This window comes from Nematostella vectensis, chromosome 4 (assembly GCF_932526225.1).
Source record: "Nematostella vectensis chromosome 4, jaNemVect1.1, whole genome shotgun sequence".
In the NCBI taxonomy this organism is placed as follows: domain Eukaryota; kingdom Metazoa; phylum Cnidaria; class Anthozoa; order Actiniaria; family Edwardsiidae; genus Nematostella; species Nematostella vectensis.
The window spans coordinates 15,408,029-15,429,563 of NC_064037.1; the positions used below are offsets into that span (position 1 = coordinate 15,408,029).

The window sequence follows — 21,535 nt, forward strand, 5'->3', positions numbered from 1 at the left end:
GTCGCATGAGCTGGTCACGTGAGTGGTTACAGATAGCTGATGGCGTGTGACATGACGTCATTGACCACAATTTTTGAGTCGCCTAGTTTAGGACCAATTTCTATACCTATGGAGCTCCGCGGCCGCGCTTGCTCCGACATAAACTTCCGTATGTTACTTATTGCACTATTGTTAGTTAAATAGCAGTATCAAACACCTTATGAATGATATTATGGCCTCTCAGCGAGAGAATTTCGAGATGGAAACAAATGATCACTTATTTCCGAATTTTTTGCTTTGCAAGAGCAAGAAAAAAATGTCCTCGTAACAAAGTTTGAGTCCACTTATGGAGAAATAAATAGTCCAATGCTAGTAAGAAAATGTTTTTTTCTCTGTGGCTAAAAGGGCTCAGAAATTAGGAGGCATATGACGATGTAGGAAGACTTTGAAAAGCAAGGTCATTTTCCACCTTCTCGGCCGCCATTTTGGATTCCTTGAGACAAAGTCATTTTTTCCCGCCTGCCATCTGATTGGCTAATCCGCGCGTCTAAAAAAAGCCTGATCCTAGGAAACGCCGTGACACTTATATAATACAGGTGATTGTCCCTACTTATGAGCCCCTGACCCAGCCCAATATCTGGTTCTGCCTTGCCTAGCCCAGACTTTCATCTACCATGATACCATTGACGAGTGTTGACAAATCCCAGGTCCATTTATATCTTTGAGTACGAGAATCAGCGAAATCTGGAAATCAGAGAAAAGATGTGAAAAGCAATCTTTAAACACGCATGAACTTAAAACATCACAAACAATGGTAACTGCGAAAATTAATTGGCTTGTTGAACTCCCCGGCCTCAAGAGAGTGTGTTTACGCCCATTTTCCGGGTTTCCTGTGGTCTGCTTGCGCAGCATGCCGGGAAATACCGTTAAAAAAAATGGCGAACTCAAGACTTGAGACAAGTGGAGAAGATTTCTGGCTTCAAGTTGACGCTTTGAAGAAAGACCTAAATGCCTTGAATAGAGTAGAGGAGTTACATAAATTAGTCAATGTTGAAAGTAGGGAAGCAATAATACAACTCAAGGATTGCACAAGGTAGGAAAATAAAGTTTGTCTTTATAATCACTGCAAGTAGTTAAGCTTACTTAAAAGTATATTTAACTTACTTATTATAAAAGTGAGTAACTTAATTTTTTCCTGATTTCTATTTTGAATCAGAGAGGAGGCTTTAAAGAAACTAGAAAAAGTTACAGAGGAGCTTATTTATACAATATGCAATGGTGACGCCCCATTTTTGTCGAGCAATAACAGAACTTCGTGGAAAAATATTAGGTAAGCAAGGAAACTAATTCATTTCTCTTAATAATAAAAGTTAAAGTAGTAAAATATCTAGATTAAAATATATGGATATCTCTATCTTAAAAAATGCACTTATTAGCCATTTGACATCTTCCTCTTTTTAGGTTTAACCCTTGTGTGGGACTCGAGATGGTTGATCATAAATCAGCATCATATTTAAAATTTGAATCAATAAACTCAATTGGAAAATTTGGTAAGTTGCAATATTTTGCGAAATTTCTCCTTAATTTGTGTTGATTTATAATAACGTTATCATCATTATTTTTAGCAACAACGATTCGGATTCTCTCCATATGTCAGAATCTCTTGCAAGAAGATCGTTTTGCAACTAAACGGTGGGTTATTTCCCAAAGACAAGCACATCTCTTTCTTCTCCTAAAGAATTCCTTTCTTTCTACAGAGATGTCTACTACACAGATACTGTATTTTTTGGCAATCAAAATGTTGTTGATGATATTGTTGACAATTTATCCTGCATGCTACAAGTGCCGAGACATTCTTTACGTATTGTAAGTAGCTTTAAGCTTAATTAGGGAGAGGGTTGCCCAAAAGCCAGGCGTTTTCACTGAGGGGGGGGGGGAGATACATGCAAAAAAAATTACCCACTTTGTGGCAGCCGAGAGGGATGTGGGCACAGCCCTTGTGATTACCCTTGGCCACCACAAAGTGGATAATTTCCTATTGAGGGAAGTCTTTGCCCCGCAAAAATCAATAGGATTTCGATATCAAAAGGACGGGGATCATCGTAATGATTTTTTTAAACAACCCTAAAAGATACTAAAGTGGGCGTGGTCTGGTTATATTGTAACCCTAAAAGATATTAAATTGGGCGTTTTTATGCATGAATTTATCCCCTAAAAGGTACCTCAAACAAACGAAAATAATTTGTAATAAAAACGTTCATTTAAAACTGACTCTTATGGGAGATTGTCACGTTTTAACGCTCTTTCATTTGCTACAAGATAGATGAGCAATGGCTATAATAGAATCCTAAAAGATACAGAGTGAAAAAAATCTGGGCATTCTCATTTTCAACCGTTAAAGATACCCAAGACTCCAAATTTACACCCTAAATAATACAATGATGATGATCCTCGTCCGATGGACATAGGGATTACTCCCCCCCCCCCCTCCCAAGGAGTCTTTGCTGGTCGTTGCCAGTGAATCAACCAAAGTTCTGTGATGATTCTGCCCCTTTTAATCTTGATTGCACCTTTCCTGCTTTTACTATAATGCCAAGTCAAGAGTATGAGTGTAACAAGTTGTCCCCTCTGATGTGCTCACATCTGTTTGCTTCATGTGTTTTTTCAACGCAATTGCCCCAACTATTCACACATCTATAAAGAAAGCAGAATAATTGCAGGTATTCATGAAAAACTGTCCTTTACATAAATTATTATGATTCCTTCATTCCTTGCATAATACTCCTTTTCAACTTGTTGTCCTCTTAACTGCCCATTGTTCGTATGCTACACTTTAAATACAAACAACCTCTAATTATTTAAAATAAAATGCGGAGACATAAGTACGGCACTTACAAATGTTTTCTCCATTTATTTATAGCTGGCATCATCTAAAGGTTAGTGTTATAAAACGTGAAGTATTTCCCTGTTTCACCTCCACTTTCTTATACTTTAATAACCATACAACCCTTTCTTGCAGGTCTTATCTCTGGTCATGTGCGCTACCGGGAGTATGATGGGACCTATGTAGACTGTACCTGCCTTACTCGGGTAGGTTGGTTAGATCCTAGCCATAGCTAGAGTAAGGAGGGCAGCCTCTCTGCCCTCTCTCCTATGTTATCTCGGACACCCCTTAAAAATACATGAGGCCCCATTTTGACCCCTAATAGATACGACGAGCATCCCTATCAGGTCGACATGGTAAGAATTACTATACCAGGTGCATACCTGCTAGGGAGGTGCAGTATACAGCCACACCCCTATCTAAACCACCAAAAAGGTGTTTATTTTTTATTGGAGGATTGTTATACTGTCCTTATTCCATATGATGTCTAGGAATGCACACACCCCCCAGCAAATCCTGGGTACATACCTCCACATAAAAGTCTATTGTTGCATGTTCACTCTGTTGGAAGCTCTTGTTCTCAAATGCTTGTGTGTATGGAATTTTCAGGGAGTAGCAGTGTCGTCACATGTTGATGGAATCTATGGTAAGAGAATACTGACATGGCTATAAGTACTTTATGTATGTCAGCTCTATGTGTGTATCTAGGTGTAGGTATAAAGTACATCATGTCTAGGGTGTTGCCCCACAAATTGAGACTGCGAATACAGGCCTTCCCTTCTCCGCTCCTCTCCCTATTCATTTCCTGCTGCCTGCAACACCTTTGGTCTCTAAGATAACACTTTGATAACATTTTGAAACCTATATTGAAATGTCAATCATCCAGTAAAAGAAGACATTAACACTTTTTACTAGATTCTTCATCCTATCCTAGACCTCTATTCTCATGAGTTCATGTAGTAATGGAGGGCTCAAATGTTGGTAAATTTAAATATCTAAATAGTTAAATGTTTCACGTGGCAGATCTGTATTCTGACGCTAAGGTCGTGCTTGTGGTTGAGAAGGAGGCAACTTATCACCGATTACTTGATGACGGATTACTGGAAAAGCTCAACCCATGTATAATGATAACGGTAAACCTTTAACCTCTACTGTATCGATCACTTGTCAAGGGTGGTCAGGGGGCTCAATTGAAAATGCATGGGACGGGATCGAGAGGCTAATCTGAGTTAAAGATGTCATCGTCAGGGAGTTGACTGGCATACCCCCTGTTTAAGGGCGCGTTTTTTACTCGTAATTCTGGGTGAGAATGATTAGAATAGAAAAACCGTCTTGATGTTTATCCCGCGTTTTCATTCCGGGATGGAATGAAGGCCATTCCACCTATTCTGCTACCTGTAGCAGAATGACTAGAATGCCATTCTGAATATCTCTACCAACCATATTCCCTTTCCAGAATGATAAAAAAAAAAACGCGTCCCAAAGCTTAGGGTATTAGCAGAACCAGCAAAATATTCTCAGGGTAGCAACAGAACTCTTAGGGGGAAAGGGGCCTTGTATGAAAAACAATTCTTGGGCACCCCAAGATATGCAAGACATAAGGATTCAAATACATTCTGAAGAAATAAGCCAAAAGCTGAGAGGATGAGCACATTCTAGCCACTACCTTGGTCATTACCCTGAACTTCAGGGGAAGTAATTCAGACATTTTTTATCGCAGGGTAAGGGCTACCCTGATGTGAATACTCGTCAGATGGTACACAGGCTGTGGTGCACGCTACACGTTCCGGTGATGGCGCTAGTCGATGCAGATCCACATGGTAACAAATGTGCCTAGCGTCAAGGTCCATACAAAACCTTACACACATCATGCTTGTTTCGCACTCAAGACTACATAGAATACGCAGGTCAATACAAAGTATCTTATAAAGATTTTGCCTCTTTGCACTTTTTTTAATTTGGAGAGTTTGCACATTAATGTCAAGACAACATTTATACAAGTCAATCAAAGTCATCTAACAAAAGCCCAGTTTGCACCACCACACAGCCATGGTTTACCATACAGTGGCATAACCAGCCCTGTGTCCATCCCAAATCAAAGCTGTCCTGTTGCCACAATGTTGAGCGTTGGGGGTTAACGCATTTAGCGGACCATTTTCCCTTAGGTAGTTCATCCTTGCTCGCAGTGGCAGTACTAAATTTTCCTTAATTACAGCAGACCTTCAATTTGATTCGGGGGTTCTGCCGAATCCCACGAATCCCCTGCAATGCAATGTTTGTTCGATCAATGTCAGTAAAATCTGCAATATAAAAGCGTGCAAGGTCAAAGTTGTTTTTTTTTTTTTTTTTTCGAAACAATGATACAGACACCGGACCAAAGGCAAACTTACGACTTAGAAAATTGGAGTTGCTTGATAGAAACATTGTTGAAAATCATTCCTCTATGCACTAATGCTGCTTTTTTTCAAGGTATCGAGATCCTAAGTGTGTATAAATACGGCTCAAAGGTGAATACACTGTGAACTATATGTCAGTCCATGATGTCTTTGAGCATGCACTCAGTTTTATTACACTTCAATCCGACCTTGACCATGCTGTCTTATACAGGACTGTTCTCTTTTTTGATTGTAGGCACTCAGTTTTAATATACTTCAGTCCGTCCTTGACCATACTGTCTTATACAGGACTGTTCCCTCTTTTGATTCTAGGCACTCAGTTTTAATATACTTCAGTCCGTCCTTGACCATACTGTCTTATACAGGACTGTTCTCTTTTTTGATTGTAGGCACTCAGTTTTAATATACTTCAGTCCGTCCTTGACCATGCTGTCTTATACAGGACTGTTCTCTTTTTTGATTGTAGGCACTCAGTTTTAATGTGCATGACCTCACAGTCCCTACCATCAGATGGCTAGGGGTGTGGCCTAGCGAGGTTGATCGGTTAGTGCTTGTACTTATGAATGGGTGCCATCCTTCTCCTGTGTTTCCCATTTAGAGTCTTCTTAATTTCTTCTTGTAGATTGTCTATCCCAGAGCATGTGCGAATTCCACTGACAGAACGAGATCGTAGCAAGTGCCATGCCTTGTTAAAGCGACCGTTCATGGACTCGCATCCGGCTTGGAGGCAAGAGGTAAAGATGACATTGTTAGACAGGCTGTCATTTTTAGAGTAATGCCAAGTCACCAGTAACCCTCACTTGCAAGGAATCCATGCTTCCAAGAGGGAATACAGCACGAGAAAATCTCACACAGATCTCATACAGATTGAGTTCTTTGGGTCAAGATTCTGTCACGTTCTGATGTACGCTGAGATATTTTTTTTACTCGTGGTTGGCTAGCACAATTAATGTCAATTACAACGTATGTATGCTTTTTGCTTTCTCATCAGTAGTTTCTGGCATTCTCAAAAGTGGCTAAGGTAGGGTATAGATCTTTTGGAAAAGATCAATGTGCAAAGTAGTTGCACAACTGATGACGATCTGTATTGTATATTGTATTGGACTAGGTCTTTGGCTAAGTCCCTTTCCGATGTTTCACTTTTTAAGCAGTTGATCCTTAGAGATCAATTCATTGCTTCTCCCTTTCCAACTGCAGACTCCTCCTGCGATCTCACTCATCAGCATTATTCTGTTTTCAAGTGAAGACTTTCACATTGTTTTTGTTTTGCAGATTGAACACATGTTGACCAAAGGCTACAAAGCGGAGATGCAAGCTCTCTCTACCATAGCAACAAGTTTTCTAAGTGATACCTACATCGCCTTGAAGATCCGAAATGGACGATGGATTTAATGATTTACCTTGATCTTAGTGATGATTTTGAATTGACGCTGGATTTAGTGATTAATACATCACCCTGAAGATGTTGTGAAGACGAAGACCCGGAATGGATCATGGACACTAGATGTAGTGATACAGTGAAGTTCACAGTAAAAATCTAGAATGGACGATGGATCTAATGTTGAAGTACCTAAATAGATTACAGCCAAATTCGTTGTTGCGCGACCTCGGCGAATCCAAAATGCCATGTTTGGTTTGGAATAGCGCGTAGTCAGGCACAAGCTTTGGGGGCGGTTTGTCTGGTTTTGATTGTTTGGTTTGATTGACTACACGCTATTACAAAAAGAAGAAATGAATTTTGGATTCTGGCAGGTCGCGCAACAACGATTCTGGCTTTAAAGTGAAGATAAAATGGATACTGGATTTGATACCTGATTGTCAAGTGAGCATCTGAAATGGACCTTGATGACTGTAAATTTCTAAATAAACACTAGATCAGGTTTAGGTGTGGCAAATGAAAATAGAAATAATAAAAAACAAAAATATAATAGTAATAAGACAAAACTTTTATTTTCTGTGAATAAAATAACAGTGCAATATTCAGTCATTCACCAAATATTGTATTTAGCGTCTCAATACAGCATTTATCTCTTACGACAATTCGACATATGGAATATTTCGCTGGCTTTTTTTTTGCTGGTTTTCAATATTCTGGAAATTCTCGCTGGCGATTTCCAGCCTTTTGCCTTCTAGCTAGCTTCTAGCTAATCCTTGAAGCGTTTTCATTGGCCAGCACTAAAATGGTTACCAATCAGGCCACGTCTCCGCAAGGTGCAGACCAGTAAAAAAAGTACCAACTACAATTTCATTAAATTAAATGACAGAAGCAAGAATGCAGTTCTACTGTTGAACATTTTTTATAAGAGTTGACAGTAATATTGAAAATCATTGTAAATACACCTTTTTTTTTTCTACAAGTTTTTTTTGTGGCCAACATGAAAAAAACTCCACATAGTGGAAGTTTCCGTTTCGTCTACCAGATGAAGGATTTGCTATTTATTCCTGGGCTGTTGCAATTTCTCGATTGATTGTTGTCTATGTACATTGGCTACACGTCTTAACTAGGTGTGTTGTAGTGACCGGTTAAAGGAGTTGTAGGCCTGCTCCAAGTCAAACAACATTTGTCTGACCTGTTCGTCTGTCAGCTCATCACTTGCCTTCATACCATTGAGTGTTTGATACCTGGATGTAAAGATTACAGTAACTGACTAAGTACAGCTAAAAATATAGGTTGGCTAAGAATATCTGGACAAACAGTATTGGTTACCTGGCCAAGTATTAAAAACTAACCTGGATTTGAGCATTGAACGATTGAAAGGTTAGTTGGTTATGTGTAGACAAACCAGTAATTGCAGGCAATTACTATTTATGCAATCATAGAGGACAGCACTACTCAGGGGCGTGTCTAGAGAAGAACACAGGATGGAGTCCAGAGTGGTAATTCACTGACCACGGATCAGTGAAGATCAAATCAGCATCTGTAGGTTAGCTCTGGTAATAGGTCACTAGATCCATCTAGAAACTTTCTATCCAAATACACGCATAAAATTAACTGTCTTCTTCACTACCAATGAAGGGGTCAACCGGAGTCGAACCCATATTATCAGATGAGTAGGGTGGGACTGGACCCCTTGGCCCCTACCCCCCCCCCCCCCTCTGGACACATGCTACTGATTCTATGGTCTAACCACTTACCACATATTGACTTTCTGTTTCCCATCAAAGTCTTCTGGTAGTATTGCCATAGAGGCCATTGTGTCCATCAGATCTCGCAGATCAGGTTGAACCTGTTTTATAAACTGGTCAGACTGGCTAACAGGACAAGATGAACATGGGGGGCAAACATTAACCCCAACAACTAAATGCTAAGAGGCAGTTCACCAGAACTGGACTGGAATGCGTTAATTCGGGATTGAGCTCATCTCACCCCTATATCTTTCTGCATCGTCTGATACCAAATTGCAACCAAATCAGGCCAGTAGCAAGGGGGTTCAGGGGGATCGGAAGAACCACCCCACTCGACTTGATGGTCATAGTGGCCATCCTGTTAGTCCGCTCAAATGAAGGAAAATTGAGTACCATTGAGAGCTAGGGCGAGCTACCTAAGAGAAAATGGTCCGCTGAATGGGTAAACAAATACACCCCACCTAAACATCTGGCTACGGGCCTGCAAATCATGGTATTATTCCAAACAACTTCTTATTTCTGAATTATTTAATACACTCATACCTCATCAACTGCTCTGATCTGTAGTCTCAGTTTGTCCATTATGGTTATGAATAGCTGAATAAGAAATACCATACATTAGCGTTAATACAGGATACATTCACAATGAGAATAGCTTAGGTAACTATTAGGTTAGCTATTAGCAATGATGCCAAATGACTAATGTAGGTAGCAATGATGCCAACTGACTAATGTAGGTAACAATGATGCCAACTGACTAATGTAGGTAGCAATGATGCCAAATGACTAATGTAGGTAGCAATGATGCCAAATGTAGGTAGCAATGATGCCAACTGACTAATGTAGGTAGCAATGATGCCAACTTACTAATGTAGGTAGCAATGATGCCAACTGATTAATGTAGGTAGCAATGACGCCAACTGACTAATGTAGGTAACAATGATGCCAACTGACCAATGTAGGTAGCAATGATGCCAACTGACTAATGTAGGTAGCAATGATGCCAACTGACTAATGTAGGTAACAATGATGCCAACTGACTAATGTAGGTAGCAATGATGCCAACTGACTAATGTAGGTAGCAATGATGTCAACTGACCAATGTAGGTAGCAATGATGTCAACTAACTAATGTAGGTAGCAATGATGCCAACTGACCAATGTAGGTAGCAATGATGCCAACTGACTAATGTAGGTAGCAATGACGCCAACTGACTAATGTAGGTAGCAATGATGCCAACTGACTAATGTAGGTAGCAATGATGCCAACTAACTAATGTAGGTAGCAATGATGCCAACTGACTAATGTAGGTAGCAATGATGCCAACTGACTAATGTAGGTAGCAATGATGCCAACTGACTAATGTAGGTAACAATGATGCCAACTGACTAATGTAGGTAACAATGATGCCAACTGACTAATGTAGGTAGCAATGATGCCAACTGACTAATGTACGTAGCAATGATGCCAACTGACTAATGTAGGTAGCAATGATGTCAACTGACCAATGTAGGTAGCAATGATGTCAACTAACTAATGTAGGTAGCAATGATGCCAACTGACCAATGTAGGTAGCAATGATGCCAACTGACTAATGTAGGTAGCAATGACGCCAACTGACTAATGTAGGTAGCAATGATGCCAACTGACTAATGTAGGTAGCAATGATGCCAACTAACTAATGTAGGTAGCAATGATGCCAACTTACTAATGTAGGTAGCAATGATGCCAACTGATTAATGTAGGTAGCAATGACGCCAACTGACTAATGTAGGTAACAATGATGCCAACTGACCAATGTAGGTAGCAATGATGCCAACTGACTAATGTAGGTAGCAATGATGCCAACTGACTAATGTAGGTAGCAATGATGCCAACTAACTAATGTAGGTAGCAATGATGCCAACTGACTAATGTAGGTAGCAATGATGCCAACTGACTAATGTAGGTAGCAATGATGCCAACTGACTAATGTAGGTAACAATGATGCCAACTGACCAATGTAGGTAGCAATGATGCCAACTGACTAATGTAGGTAGCAATGACGCCAACTGACTAATGTAGGTAGCAATGATGCCAACTGACTAATGTAGGTAGCAATGATGCCAACTAACTAATGTAGGTAGCAATGATGCCAACTGACTAATGTAGGTAGCAATGATGCCAACTGACTAATGTAGGTAGCAATGATGCCAACTGACTAATGTAGGTAACAATGATGCCAACTGACTAATGTAGGTAACAATGATGCCAACTGACTAATGTAGGTAGCAATGATGCCAACTGACTAATGTACGTAGCAATGATGCCAACTGACTAATGTAGGTAACAATGACGCCAACTGACTAATGTAGGTAACAATGATGCCAACTGACTAATGTAGGTAGCAATGATGCCAACTGACTAATGTAGGTAACAATGATGCCAACTGACTAATGTAGGTAACAATGATGCCAACTGACTAATGTAGGTAGCAATGATGCCAACTGACTAATGTAGGTAGCAATGATGCCAACTGACTAATGTACGTAGCAATGATGCCAACTGACTAATGTAGGTAACAATGACGCCAACTGACTAATGTAGGTAACAATGATGCCAACTGACTAATGTAGGTAACAATGATGCCAACTGACTAATGTAGGTAACAATGACGCCAACTGACTAATGTAGGTAACAATGATGCCAACTGACTAATGTAGGTAGCAATGATGCCAACTGACTAATGTAGGTAACAATGATGCCAACTGACTAATGTAGGTAACAATGATGCCAACTGACTAATGTAGGTAGCAATGATGCCAACTGACTAATGTAGGTAGCAATGATGCCAACTGACTAATGTAGGTAGCAATGACGCCAACTGACTAATGTAGGTAACAATGACGCCAACTGACTAATGTAGGTAACAATGATGCCAACTGACTAATGTAGGTAACAATGATGCCAACTGACTAATGTAGGTAGCAATGATGCCAACTGACTAATGTAGGTAGCAATGATGCCAACTGACTAATGTAGGTAGCAATGATGCCAACTGACTAATGTAGGTAGCAATGATGCCAACTGACTAATGTAGGTAACAATGACGCCAACTGACTAATGTAGGCAGCAATGACGTCAACTGACTAATGTAGGTAGCAATGATGCCAACTGACTAATGTAGGTAGCAATGATGCCAACTGACTAATGTAGGTAACAATGACGCCAACTGACTAATGTAGGTAACAATGACGCCAACTGACTAATGTAGGTAGCAATGACGTCAACTGACTAATGTAGGTAACAATGATACCAACTGACTAATCTAGTTAACAATGATGCCAACTAAGTAAATCAGGTAGCAATGATTTTAACTTACAGACACTGTGTCAGCAATAGCTTTACTTGTGCTTCCTTTGTCATCTTTAATAGTGATTGGTCGGCCTTCTTTGACACGTTCCAAGGCAGCAGGACAGTCAAGCTGTCAACATACAAAATGGAATTAAGTAATGTGTTACAACAATACACATGTCAATCACAAACTAGACACAACCAGTTATCTGATTTCTAATCTCACCCTAAATTTCTTCATAAATGCCTCCACAGTTGGGTAATCTGCAGATTGGACGAGTTTGAAAGCAGCCTGTTGAAGAAAAACTAACTATTAATTTACAGATCATTTAATGGATCATGCGCAAGTTATTGGAAGCTGCAAAATCATACATAAAAAACTCTAGCTAGGAGCATTTTTATAAAATGTTTAAGCAAAAGAATGACCATTACAGTTGTGCATCTTCATAATCCAAACCGCATCTTTATAACCTAAACTAGCTCTATTGTAAGTGGTGTAGAGTACCCTGTGACAGAGCAAAAAAAATCGCACAAAATTTTCCAATTCACAATATATAAGCTCAAGATTCCGCATACAAGGAGTTCCTCTGACCAAAGGCTTAATCCCAAATTTTAAAGAAATTTAGAAGATATGAAATTTACAGGGGCAGATATAGCTTTTCGCTACAGGAGGGGGTTTGGCTGAGGGACAAAGGGGGGAGTGGGTAATTTGTTTTGTTTCATATGGCTTTATGGCAGCCCAAAGGATGGGATATAAACCCCCTAAAACCTCCACCTAGATCCGCTACTGATTTATATATTAGTGAGAAAAATTGTCAAATTTCTAATCAGAGCCTGACTTCTCCCTAAAAACAAGGAGAATTCATACTTTGAACATTTGAAAATTGCACCTCAAGCCTCATATCTGGAAGATGAATCCATAAGAAAAAAAACACTTTTTGATATGTTGGTTTACATAAGGAACCTCTATGCAAAAATACAAGACTACCAAAGTTAACCAGACTTTATTTTGGAAAAACTTGCCATTTTTTTGCTCTGTCGTACCCTGTGTTTAAATGGTTAAAATGACTGTACCTTGTACTGCACCAGGAGCTTGGAGCATGCAGCAGTATACCTACAGGACAAAACACAAGATATCAGCATGACCTTTCTATTTATAGCTACGAACTTAAGCAAAACGTTCTGCTACCAGTATCTACATTACAGTGTGAAACAAAGACTGATTTAAACTCATGTTATCAACATGCACGAGGTTACAATTGCATGAGGTTAAATTTTGTTGACATTATCAAAGTATGAAAAAAGGGCGACTTCAGGATTGGATTTGGGCACACACGCCGTCCTCATTATTCCAACTACTTTGTCAACAATGTAAAAAGTGGGCTAGCCACATAGTTGAAAGCATAGCTGTACCGTCAAGGGAGTTCTATGTTTTCACATACTTAAGGTCCCACTAAGTATACTTATTGTTTGACACTTAAGTTAAACATAGTACAGGGGTGTTCTAAGGCCATTTTAAGCTTAAATCCCACCATCCAAATTTTGCTAAAAGTCTAGTTACGCTTTTGTAATTGGTATATTTCTGTATGCCTTTAAAAGAGATTTGATAAATTAAGCCCCAGGCTTAATTATCTTAAAAACAGGTACACCCATGCAGGTGTGCTGTAGAGTAAATCCTCCTACTCACTCTCTAGGCGTGACAGCGTCTCTTATATAGGCCTTCTCCAGACATTGCAATGTGTTCATGATTGAGAATAAATCTGCCATGTTATCATATCTATAGATAAAAATCAAAGCAGGTTCAGTTTGGGTAAATATCCATACTTTTTGAAGAGTGCAATGTTCATCATACTTAAGGTAAAATTATGTATATTTAGAGTTGAAAAATGGGTGGAAGACAATCATAAAAAATACTTATTAATTTGTTAAATGAAACTAATCTTACCCATGAGCCAAGGAATAGAGTTTGTTTGCATAAAAGAATGAGACCTTTAAGCAGATGTTGTTCTTTTCATGTACCATTCCAAATGCAAAAATAAAAACATATGCATTAGGAACAGTACATGAAAAGAATGGTGTATCAACCAGGCCCAATGAATTCTTCAATTCATTACATATGAAAAACAAAATCCTCTCAACATTTTATTATCACTTTCAATCTGCCCCTTTTTATATGAAAATTGAGGTGCTTGTTTCAAATAGTTTAAGGTTAAGGGGTGCTTTCAGCCAGCAGGACGCCAAAAAACCGAAAGTGTCGGGGAAAAATGTTGATACGCGCATCAGATTAAATTGAATATTTTTCCTTGCTATAATAAAGGAAAAGTAGATTAAGATTAAATTGAAGATTAAATTGATTAAATTGAATATTCTTATGTTATATGTCATTGTAAAGCTTAATAAATGGGAAATACGATAATCCTTTTTGTTTCTAGGTTTGATGAAATGCTTAATTTTTTAACGGGTATTAATCACAGGCTAGTTTTCAGCCAATCACCTACCTTAAAAACCTTAATGTGTCTAAACTATCTGCCAGATCTTTACGTTTTATGGCTTATGTCAATCACCATATACAAACCTACCAAAGTGTATTTGGCTTTTGAGATATTTTTCTTTGTTCCTATGCAAATTTGAGTAAAAGTCAGAGGACTAAAAAATTTCCAGTTAACACGACACCAGAGGACATAAAATACGATCCTCTCAAAATCTCTAGAGAGATTGAATAAATAACCTAGCGTGTTGCCAGATTTTGTGGTCATAGCTCTTATACTTTATGCACATTAGGGTTTGGAAGTTTAGAAATGCATGTGAATTCGAAGCCCAGAAAATCTCTGTTGAAAGTTCTTGGAGAGTGCGACACCTACTTGAGTTATCTGTCAACGAGGTGATCAATCATCAGCTCTAGCTAAACAGACCAACCAATAAAAGGCGAAAACCGGGCGAGTCATTACAGGGAGTTTCGAATTTGGCCATGAGAAAAACAAATGACAAGCAAGAATTCCTGCACATATGGGAAAGACAAGGAAAAGCCGCAATCATGCAAAACCAGGAAAGTGCAGCCGAGACCGATAGCAAATAGAATGCTAATTAACTATAACCGAAGGTCCCGGATGTAAGAAACACAGGGTTCCAGTAAGTGATAAGAGGATTAAAGGATTAAAACACCTTGATGCTTACACAGAGTCTTCAAGCAAAATTTGTTTTTTCTTATTATATCGAGAGGATAATAAAAATCCAAACATTTTTTCCTTGCTATAATAAAGGAAAAGTAGTAGGGAATTTAAAGATGCAAAAATATTTTTTTGGTAGAATTTTCACTTCAAGGCACCCCGTAACCTTAAGATCAAACCAGGGGAGCAAAAGGCGCCAAGTTCTCTGTTGATCTTGTAAACAATACAAGTAACAATGTTGATATGAATAATGTCTAAGCTAATAACCATTAAAGTCACTTACGTTTCTCTCTCCCTGGCTGTTTTGTACAGCTTCACTTCCTAAAACAAATGAAATTTAATAGGATAAAGGAATAAGATAACATAAAAAAGATAAGATAAGATAAAAGAATTAAGATCAGTCTTTATTAGAGGGGAAATTAAACTCACGGTTGACAGGGTATGTTTTATTTCTCAGTGAAAACAGAAAAGTTTTGCTAAAGACAAAGAGCTAATGCTTAATAAATATTGGCAAAACAAGATCATACCACCTAGTTTTTCAGTTTTTCTAGTCGTATCACTAGTCATATCATATGGCTTTGACACTATTATTCCCAAAGAACACAAGGATTTTGAATCGGACTTGGGACTTTATATTTACGCTGTGTCTACTTGCACGGGTTCCGGTTAAGGAGGAAAAAAACTAGCTGCTTGGCTGTCCCCAATTTTCTCCATTTTTAGCCTAAATTACAAGTTTTTGGCATCTCCACGATCATTTAGAACAGGCAAGCGATGATTTGTAGCCTGAAAAGCTTTGCAACAAGCAGCATGCAAATGCTCGGCACAGAATAACAGCGTTATATTTATAACAATAATATCGTATTACAATGCAATTTTCTTTCCCCAAGGTCTATCGATCTCCAAAAATAAGAAAGGTTCAATTCAATCAATCCAACAAAATCAAATGATTGGTTTAAAGTGTGTTTGGTCATCAAAAAAAAAAAAAATAGAAAACCTACCGAAAAAGAATTCGATTGCGCTGAATTTCGCTGCATCGTATTACATGATCAAGGTTAAAAATGATACTCAGTGATGCTATACAGATGCCGGCCGCCGTTCTCCCATAAATATACTTATATAAATAGGGAAGCACGGGTGGCCTAGTGTGTTAGCGCGTCGGCCTCTCACCGCTGTGGCCCAGGTTCGAATCCTGGCTCAAACTGGGGATTTTTTCCGGGTTCCTGCCTTGAATCGAATTTGTCACAAGTGAGTTGAAGTTATTCTCCCGTGTTTCCAGTCTTCTCGGATAAGGACACTAAACCGGAGGTCCCGTCTCTTCAAGCTGTACTACACTAAACCTGAACCGAAGGGACGTAAAAGAACCACTGGGGACGCAATAAACCCTCTGGCAGTGACCACCCCCAGTGACAGTGCTTACTAACCGAGGTTACACTTGAGTTGGAGCCATGCTCTGTTGTGTCAACCTTACCGCTATTTCATATGTGTAATAGTGGTAGAAGCCTTATAAAATTATAAAATAAATGTAAACATTACCTCGTAAAGTTCAGGCCTCATTGCTGAAGAAAGGAAGGAGAAATCCGAGGTTAGAACATATTCACAACAAAAGTCATTCCCAACACCAAAGCAACAATCCAATAGATAAAATCTTAACGAAATAACGACAGAATAAAATAAGAACTCTTGCTCACCCTGCTGCGGCCCTGGAAGCCCTGAAAACATTTTCTCTGTGGCCTAAAATCACTCAAATAATGGGAAAGAAGATTTATTCTACTCAATTATTTGTCCGACATTTTGTAATTTGCACGGAAGCGATGTCTTATGGGAATGAAGAGTTGCTATTACGTCATGAGCCTGAAAAGGACCGCACAGGTAGCCCAGGATAGGGCTTGTGCATTTCCAAATATTAGCGCGCTTTTTAGAAGCATATCAGTCAATCTTGTTTTAAAAACTGTCGTTTTTCTAGCTTTCTCGGTCATTTCCTTATTAGGCATTAAATACCATATTTGGTATTCCGCTTTTTTATCGCTCTAGAGCTTTGTAAGTCGAGAATTTCCACGTAAATTCGTGTTTACTACCATTTTTTAAATGGAGCCTAGTCCCTAACGTTTAAGAATATCACAGGTCTCCCGCGCGCTCGCCCCAGGCTTTTTTAGACTATTTAGAAAAACGACAGCCATTGATTGGTATGGTCCGAAAGTGAAGGAAGAGGAAATGAAAAATTAAAGTTAGTAAAGCTTTCATGGAGTATATACTTTTGAATATAAAAGGGTAAGTTCACGGAATTCTTTCAATGGTCGAAATTAAGAAAATTTAGCCAAAACTTGTCGTTTTTCCCAGAAGCGGTCACTTCCATATAAGGAAACTAATATATTCCTTATTTGGAAAACCTGCAAGATTCTTGTCATTTTTAATGCTGCCGTACCGCAGGTGCTTTGCAAACTTTATGAATTTTATTCAAAAAAGAAAAACAGTGACTGTGACCACCTTTAGTCAATGGAGAAAGCCTCTGAAAAGAAACTAAGATTCCTCGGTGCCAGACGCCAAAACGACAACGGTTTCTTCATATGCGCCTGTGCACATAACTACAATGATGATGATGTTTAAGTCGGAGCCAGCCAGCGGCAGCAACCCCAAGATCTCAACCCCATTTTTTTCCGATGGCAAGGTGCTAACATATGTATCGGGGAAACAACTGGTGAGAATGGTATAAAACACAACTTTTTTATGAGATTTTATTGCACACCGCGTAAAATAAATAATGAAAGTATTGTACAAATTACTGTTATTGGTCTCTATACAATAGCATGTTGTATTTTTTTAGTTAATTATTGTGTTAATATAATAACGAGAAAACTCCCAATTATTTTTAAATGACAATCTGATAAATCATATTTACAATAAAAGAAAAAGAGAGCAGTTTTAGGAACGCGCTCTCTCCTCTCCCTGGCTGATGCAACATCGCTATCTTCTTTCAAAGAATACATCCCTTATGCGCCGGTTTTCCCCATCCGATTTGGCCAGCGGTTTGGTCTTCATAGTTCTGTAAAATTGGTTCGCGTATGCGACGGCTTTGCGTTCATCTAAAGTTCTACTTTCCCTAAAAACAGAAAGTTTATGAGCAAAAAGATATAAATTCTTTTTTAACTTTAATAAGATCCTGAGAAAGAACAACATTTGCATTCGCTGCTGTACGTTTATCGTATACAGAAATGTCCCAACATCAAGCGTAACTTTTGTGGAATTCCAGGGCCGTAGCAAGGGGTGTGGCATTGGGGGAATGTACTCACTCCCCCAATGACCAGTACAGGCGTGGTTACGACCGGCCATTTACAGGCCCGTACCCAGGATTTTTCTTGGGGGTGGGGGCGTGCGAAATCAGAAAAAAAATGGACCTAATTTTTCCGGGGGGGGGGGGCTTATGATTTAGAGTTTTGTCTACAAACTACAAATAGCACGTCTATTGAGAACCAAAAGTGGACTTTCGGCTGTTGTAGGGGTTCGCACCCCCTGCACCTCCCCACCCTGGGTACGGGCCTGATTTATGTCTTGGGCCTACATCTCTGAATACGCGGAGGCCGTGAGGAAAGTTCTAGGGCGTACAGTCGGAGCGAGAGCTGAGCCGCCCCTAATTGAATTAGGGGAAATGAGGAAGAAAGAAAGGCAACTAAAATTCCCATGAAAATCATCTTATGGACATTTAAAGCCGCATTGTCACCAGTTCACTTCCGGAGGTCCGACGGAAACCTCAACCGTTAAAAGACAAAAGAGTCTATTAAAATCCGAGATATTAAACAGGCCATTCGCTCTAAATTATTAATCACATCCTCGAGGAAACTTCCAATAAACACACTGCTTTCAATATTGTGAAAAATTTTCGCGTTTCCCGTTTAAAATCATCGGAGATTGTTACGTAATCGACCAGAAGTAAACTGGTGACAATGCGGCTTTAACGTTAAAAGCTTATGTACCTTGTGACCTGGTGCTGCTTCGAGCTGCATAATGCCCCCCCCCCCCCCCCCCCCTCCCAATAATGTTGGGAGATATTTGTCTGTGCAATGGTTTAAATGCCTCGGGATCTCAACGAGCTGCGCGCTGTTTGCATGCGTATAGCTATCAGCCCATATCCCAAGGATTTAGGGGCGAGGAAGGTACATAGACATAGATAAAATGATATCATACTCAAAAAGCATAAGGTTAGGCGATTCTTAAACTAGAAAATTCTGCTTTTTAGCGGTAGATAAAGTGGGGATTTGCCTTGAGTGGTACCCATTCCAGGCGCCTGGCTATTGCGCAAAATGCGTCTGCTATGTCATACCGGCGCGCATGGTAAGATGAACAAACGAAAGACTTTCGTGTTTGTCACTCTCGGATACTTAAAGAGCCCTCTAGGCAGGCCTCTACCGCAAACATGAATTCAGCCGAAGAGCAAAGCGCATAGACTATGCCATATAACAATTTTGTATCGATTTGTATACCAGATCCCAGTTGTGTGATTCCCAAAACTTACTTGTGGTAGAGAGATGGCGTTGTTTCGTGGGATATTTTCGGTAGGAGGAAAATTTTCACCGGTTGTACAGTTTGAGTGCGATCCCTGTATTGCTCACGGTGTTGTTGGGCTGCCTGTGGACACAGAAATACCGCATTTATAACGAGAAATTTAAATATCAAGCCACGCCAGGAGTATTTTACTACACATGGCTGGTGTGCGTAATGAATCTCTTCGATACTCACGCTATCGAAATTCTTGATGGTGTTGTCTTGTTCGTGCGTGTTGAATAACTTGTACTTCGGTGCTGCTTCCCAGCGGTCTCTCGCATAAGTACGTGCCCCGAGCACGTGGTCCGGGTTCCCTGTGTAATATGTTGGGAATGGTAGATGCTTATGGCCTCCCCTCCACATACGCTGTTTGCTCGTGTTGATTGTGGCGTTCCTGTAATCGCTGAACCATTTGGCTGTCGTGTTACCATAGGTATCACTATACGTGTATTTAATGGTCGGAGTGTAGCCTAGGTATCTGAGGATAGAAATGTCGATTGTTTAGAAGCATCCTGAACCTGCGGATGGAAGGCAAGGACGTATCTAGAGAAAAACGCAGGGTGGGGTCCATGGTAGTATTTTACTGACCACGGATCAATGAAGCCCATTTCGACATACTTAGCTGCTAGGTGATAGGTAATAATAATCAATAGATCCCTCTAGAAACTTTTTCTATGCAAAGACGCACATAAAATTTACCGTCTTCTTAACTACCAACAAAGGGGTCAACCGGAGCCGAAATCGACTCGTCACGTGACCAGGGTGGGATCCGGACCCCCCTCTTTGTGCCATCAAGATCTGGAATTTCTTTTCGCCCCATATTAGTAGTGTTTATTTATTGATAACCTTTTCTATGATATATTCACAATTCGCGCATCTTCCAGAAAACAAGCTTCAAGCCATAGCCTCGCAAATTAAACGTTTGGCGCAAAATTGCTGTGCGCAAAACCGAAATGAGTGAGGTTATATGCCAAATTGTCCTCGCTCGAAAATATCGTCAATGTTGACCAATCGCAGAGAACTAGCACAATCATTAGAAAGATCGCGAGTTATATTCACGTCTATACTGTAGCCAGCGAGACTGTATACCATTTGATATCTCACCGTGGTTTGGTCACAAAAAAGAAATCGAGCCAACCAAAATTCTAGAAAAATCGAACAAGCAATCCTTGGCTTAAAATGCACAGCAACATCCCAAAGATAAAAAAAAATTAACAAGGCATCTTGCCCGTCACTAGACACCTAATGTACCTAACTGATACCCCCCCCCCCCCCCCCCCTCACATACAAAGGTTGGGCTTATCTGTCATCTCCGTTCATGCATCTCTATATGATAAAAAGTTGTTTATACTGAACAAGCAGATTTTTATACACCTACACGGGCGGTCAACATAATGCAAAATACCGCGCGCGTGTTAAAATAGGGAAATGTAGTACGTCAATTTTGTCTCACACGCAATTAGACTTTTGGTAGCTCGCTACAGGTCAAAAAGCCACACAACACGTGTCCGTCACGCATGATACGCGAGAGTAACGCGAAAGGTATAAGAGCATGAAACGGGTTTAATACAAAAATCTAGATATAAGCATAAATAGAAGCCTGGTGAAGGTTTTTATGTCGCAAATTGGTGTTTTATAGAAGTTATGCTCATGTAAATTGAAGCCGGTATTAATTCAAAATGCTCACATTACGCGATAAAGTCAAGCATTAATATTCCCCTAACAAAACATCGCTAGCTAAAGACACATGAAGCAATTGAATAGCTTCGTTTATGAATGATATAAAACTCGAAGAGTCCTGACATAGTTCAATATTTACAAGTGGATGAATTCATACTATATTGTACCTACCCGGGCATATGTCTTGGATGTTTGTACATCTCCATGTTAGTCGTAACTAGCGTTAACTTTTGCATTTTGAAACAAATCCTTTACCCTGTAATAAACGTATACTTATCCAAAGAAATCAGGTCTTAATGGCTGAAACATTAATGCAAGTTTTCCGGTCCGTAATGCGCTGGTTTGTATGCGGTAAGCGAGCTTTTACAGACTGCCCTCGTTGCTAGGCAACAGATATACGCTTGGCTGGTCGCTTTGTTAATGATTGATGGTCA

General features: G+C 39.6%; 3 protein-coding genes across 3 annotated transcripts; 1 reads left to right on the forward strand and 2 right to left on the reverse strand.

Moving 5' to 3' along the window:
• The first annotated feature begins 896 nt into the window (after window positions 1-896).
• LOC5516096 (meiotic recombination protein SPO11) lies at window positions 897-7,242 on the forward strand. Its single transcript, XM_001636131.3, has 14 exons — window positions 897-1,072; window positions 1,196-1,309; window positions 1,441-1,529; window positions 1,605-1,671; window positions 1,737-1,845; window positions 2,900-2,915; window positions 2,999-3,069; window positions 3,473-3,509; window positions 3,887-3,996; window positions 4,584-4,683; window positions 5,333-5,370; window positions 5,726-5,802; window positions 5,882-5,993; window positions 6,532-7,242. Exons 1-14 carry the CDS (start codon window positions 915-917, stop codon window positions 6,649-6,651), a joined length of 1,218 nt encoding a protein of 405 aa, XP_001636181.3. The 5' UTR covers window positions 897-914; the 3' UTR covers window positions 6,652-7,242.
• Window positions 7,185-16,719, reverse strand: LOC5516100 (vacuolar protein sorting-associated protein 28 homolog). Its single transcript, XM_001636179.3, has 10 exons — window positions 16,574-16,719; window positions 16,419-16,441; window positions 15,169-15,206; window positions 13,406-13,495; window positions 12,793-12,832; window positions 11,945-12,010; window positions 11,747-11,848; window positions 8,929-8,982; window positions 8,395-8,486; window positions 7,185-7,881 (listed from the first exon to the last, which is right to left on the reverse strand). The coding sequence occupies exons 1-10, from the start codon at window positions 16,602-16,604 to the stop codon at window positions 7,761-7,763; spliced, it is 657 nt and encodes a 218-aa protein (XP_001636229.3). The 5' UTR covers window positions 16,605-16,719; the 3' UTR covers window positions 7,185-7,760.
• A 576-nt stretch (window positions 16,720-17,295) lies between these two features.
• On the reverse strand, window positions 17,296-21,482 carry LOC5516081 (protein FAM166C A). Its single transcript, XM_001636180.3, has 4 exons — window positions 21,273-21,482; window positions 19,617-19,899; window positions 19,393-19,505; window positions 17,296-17,982 (listed from the first exon to the last, which is right to left on the reverse strand). Exons 1-4 carry the CDS (start codon window positions 21,335-21,337, stop codon window positions 17,847-17,849), a joined length of 597 nt encoding a protein of 198 aa, XP_001636230.3. The 5' UTR covers window positions 21,338-21,482; the 3' UTR covers window positions 17,296-17,846.
• Between the last annotated feature and the right edge of the window lie 53 nt (window positions 21,483-21,535).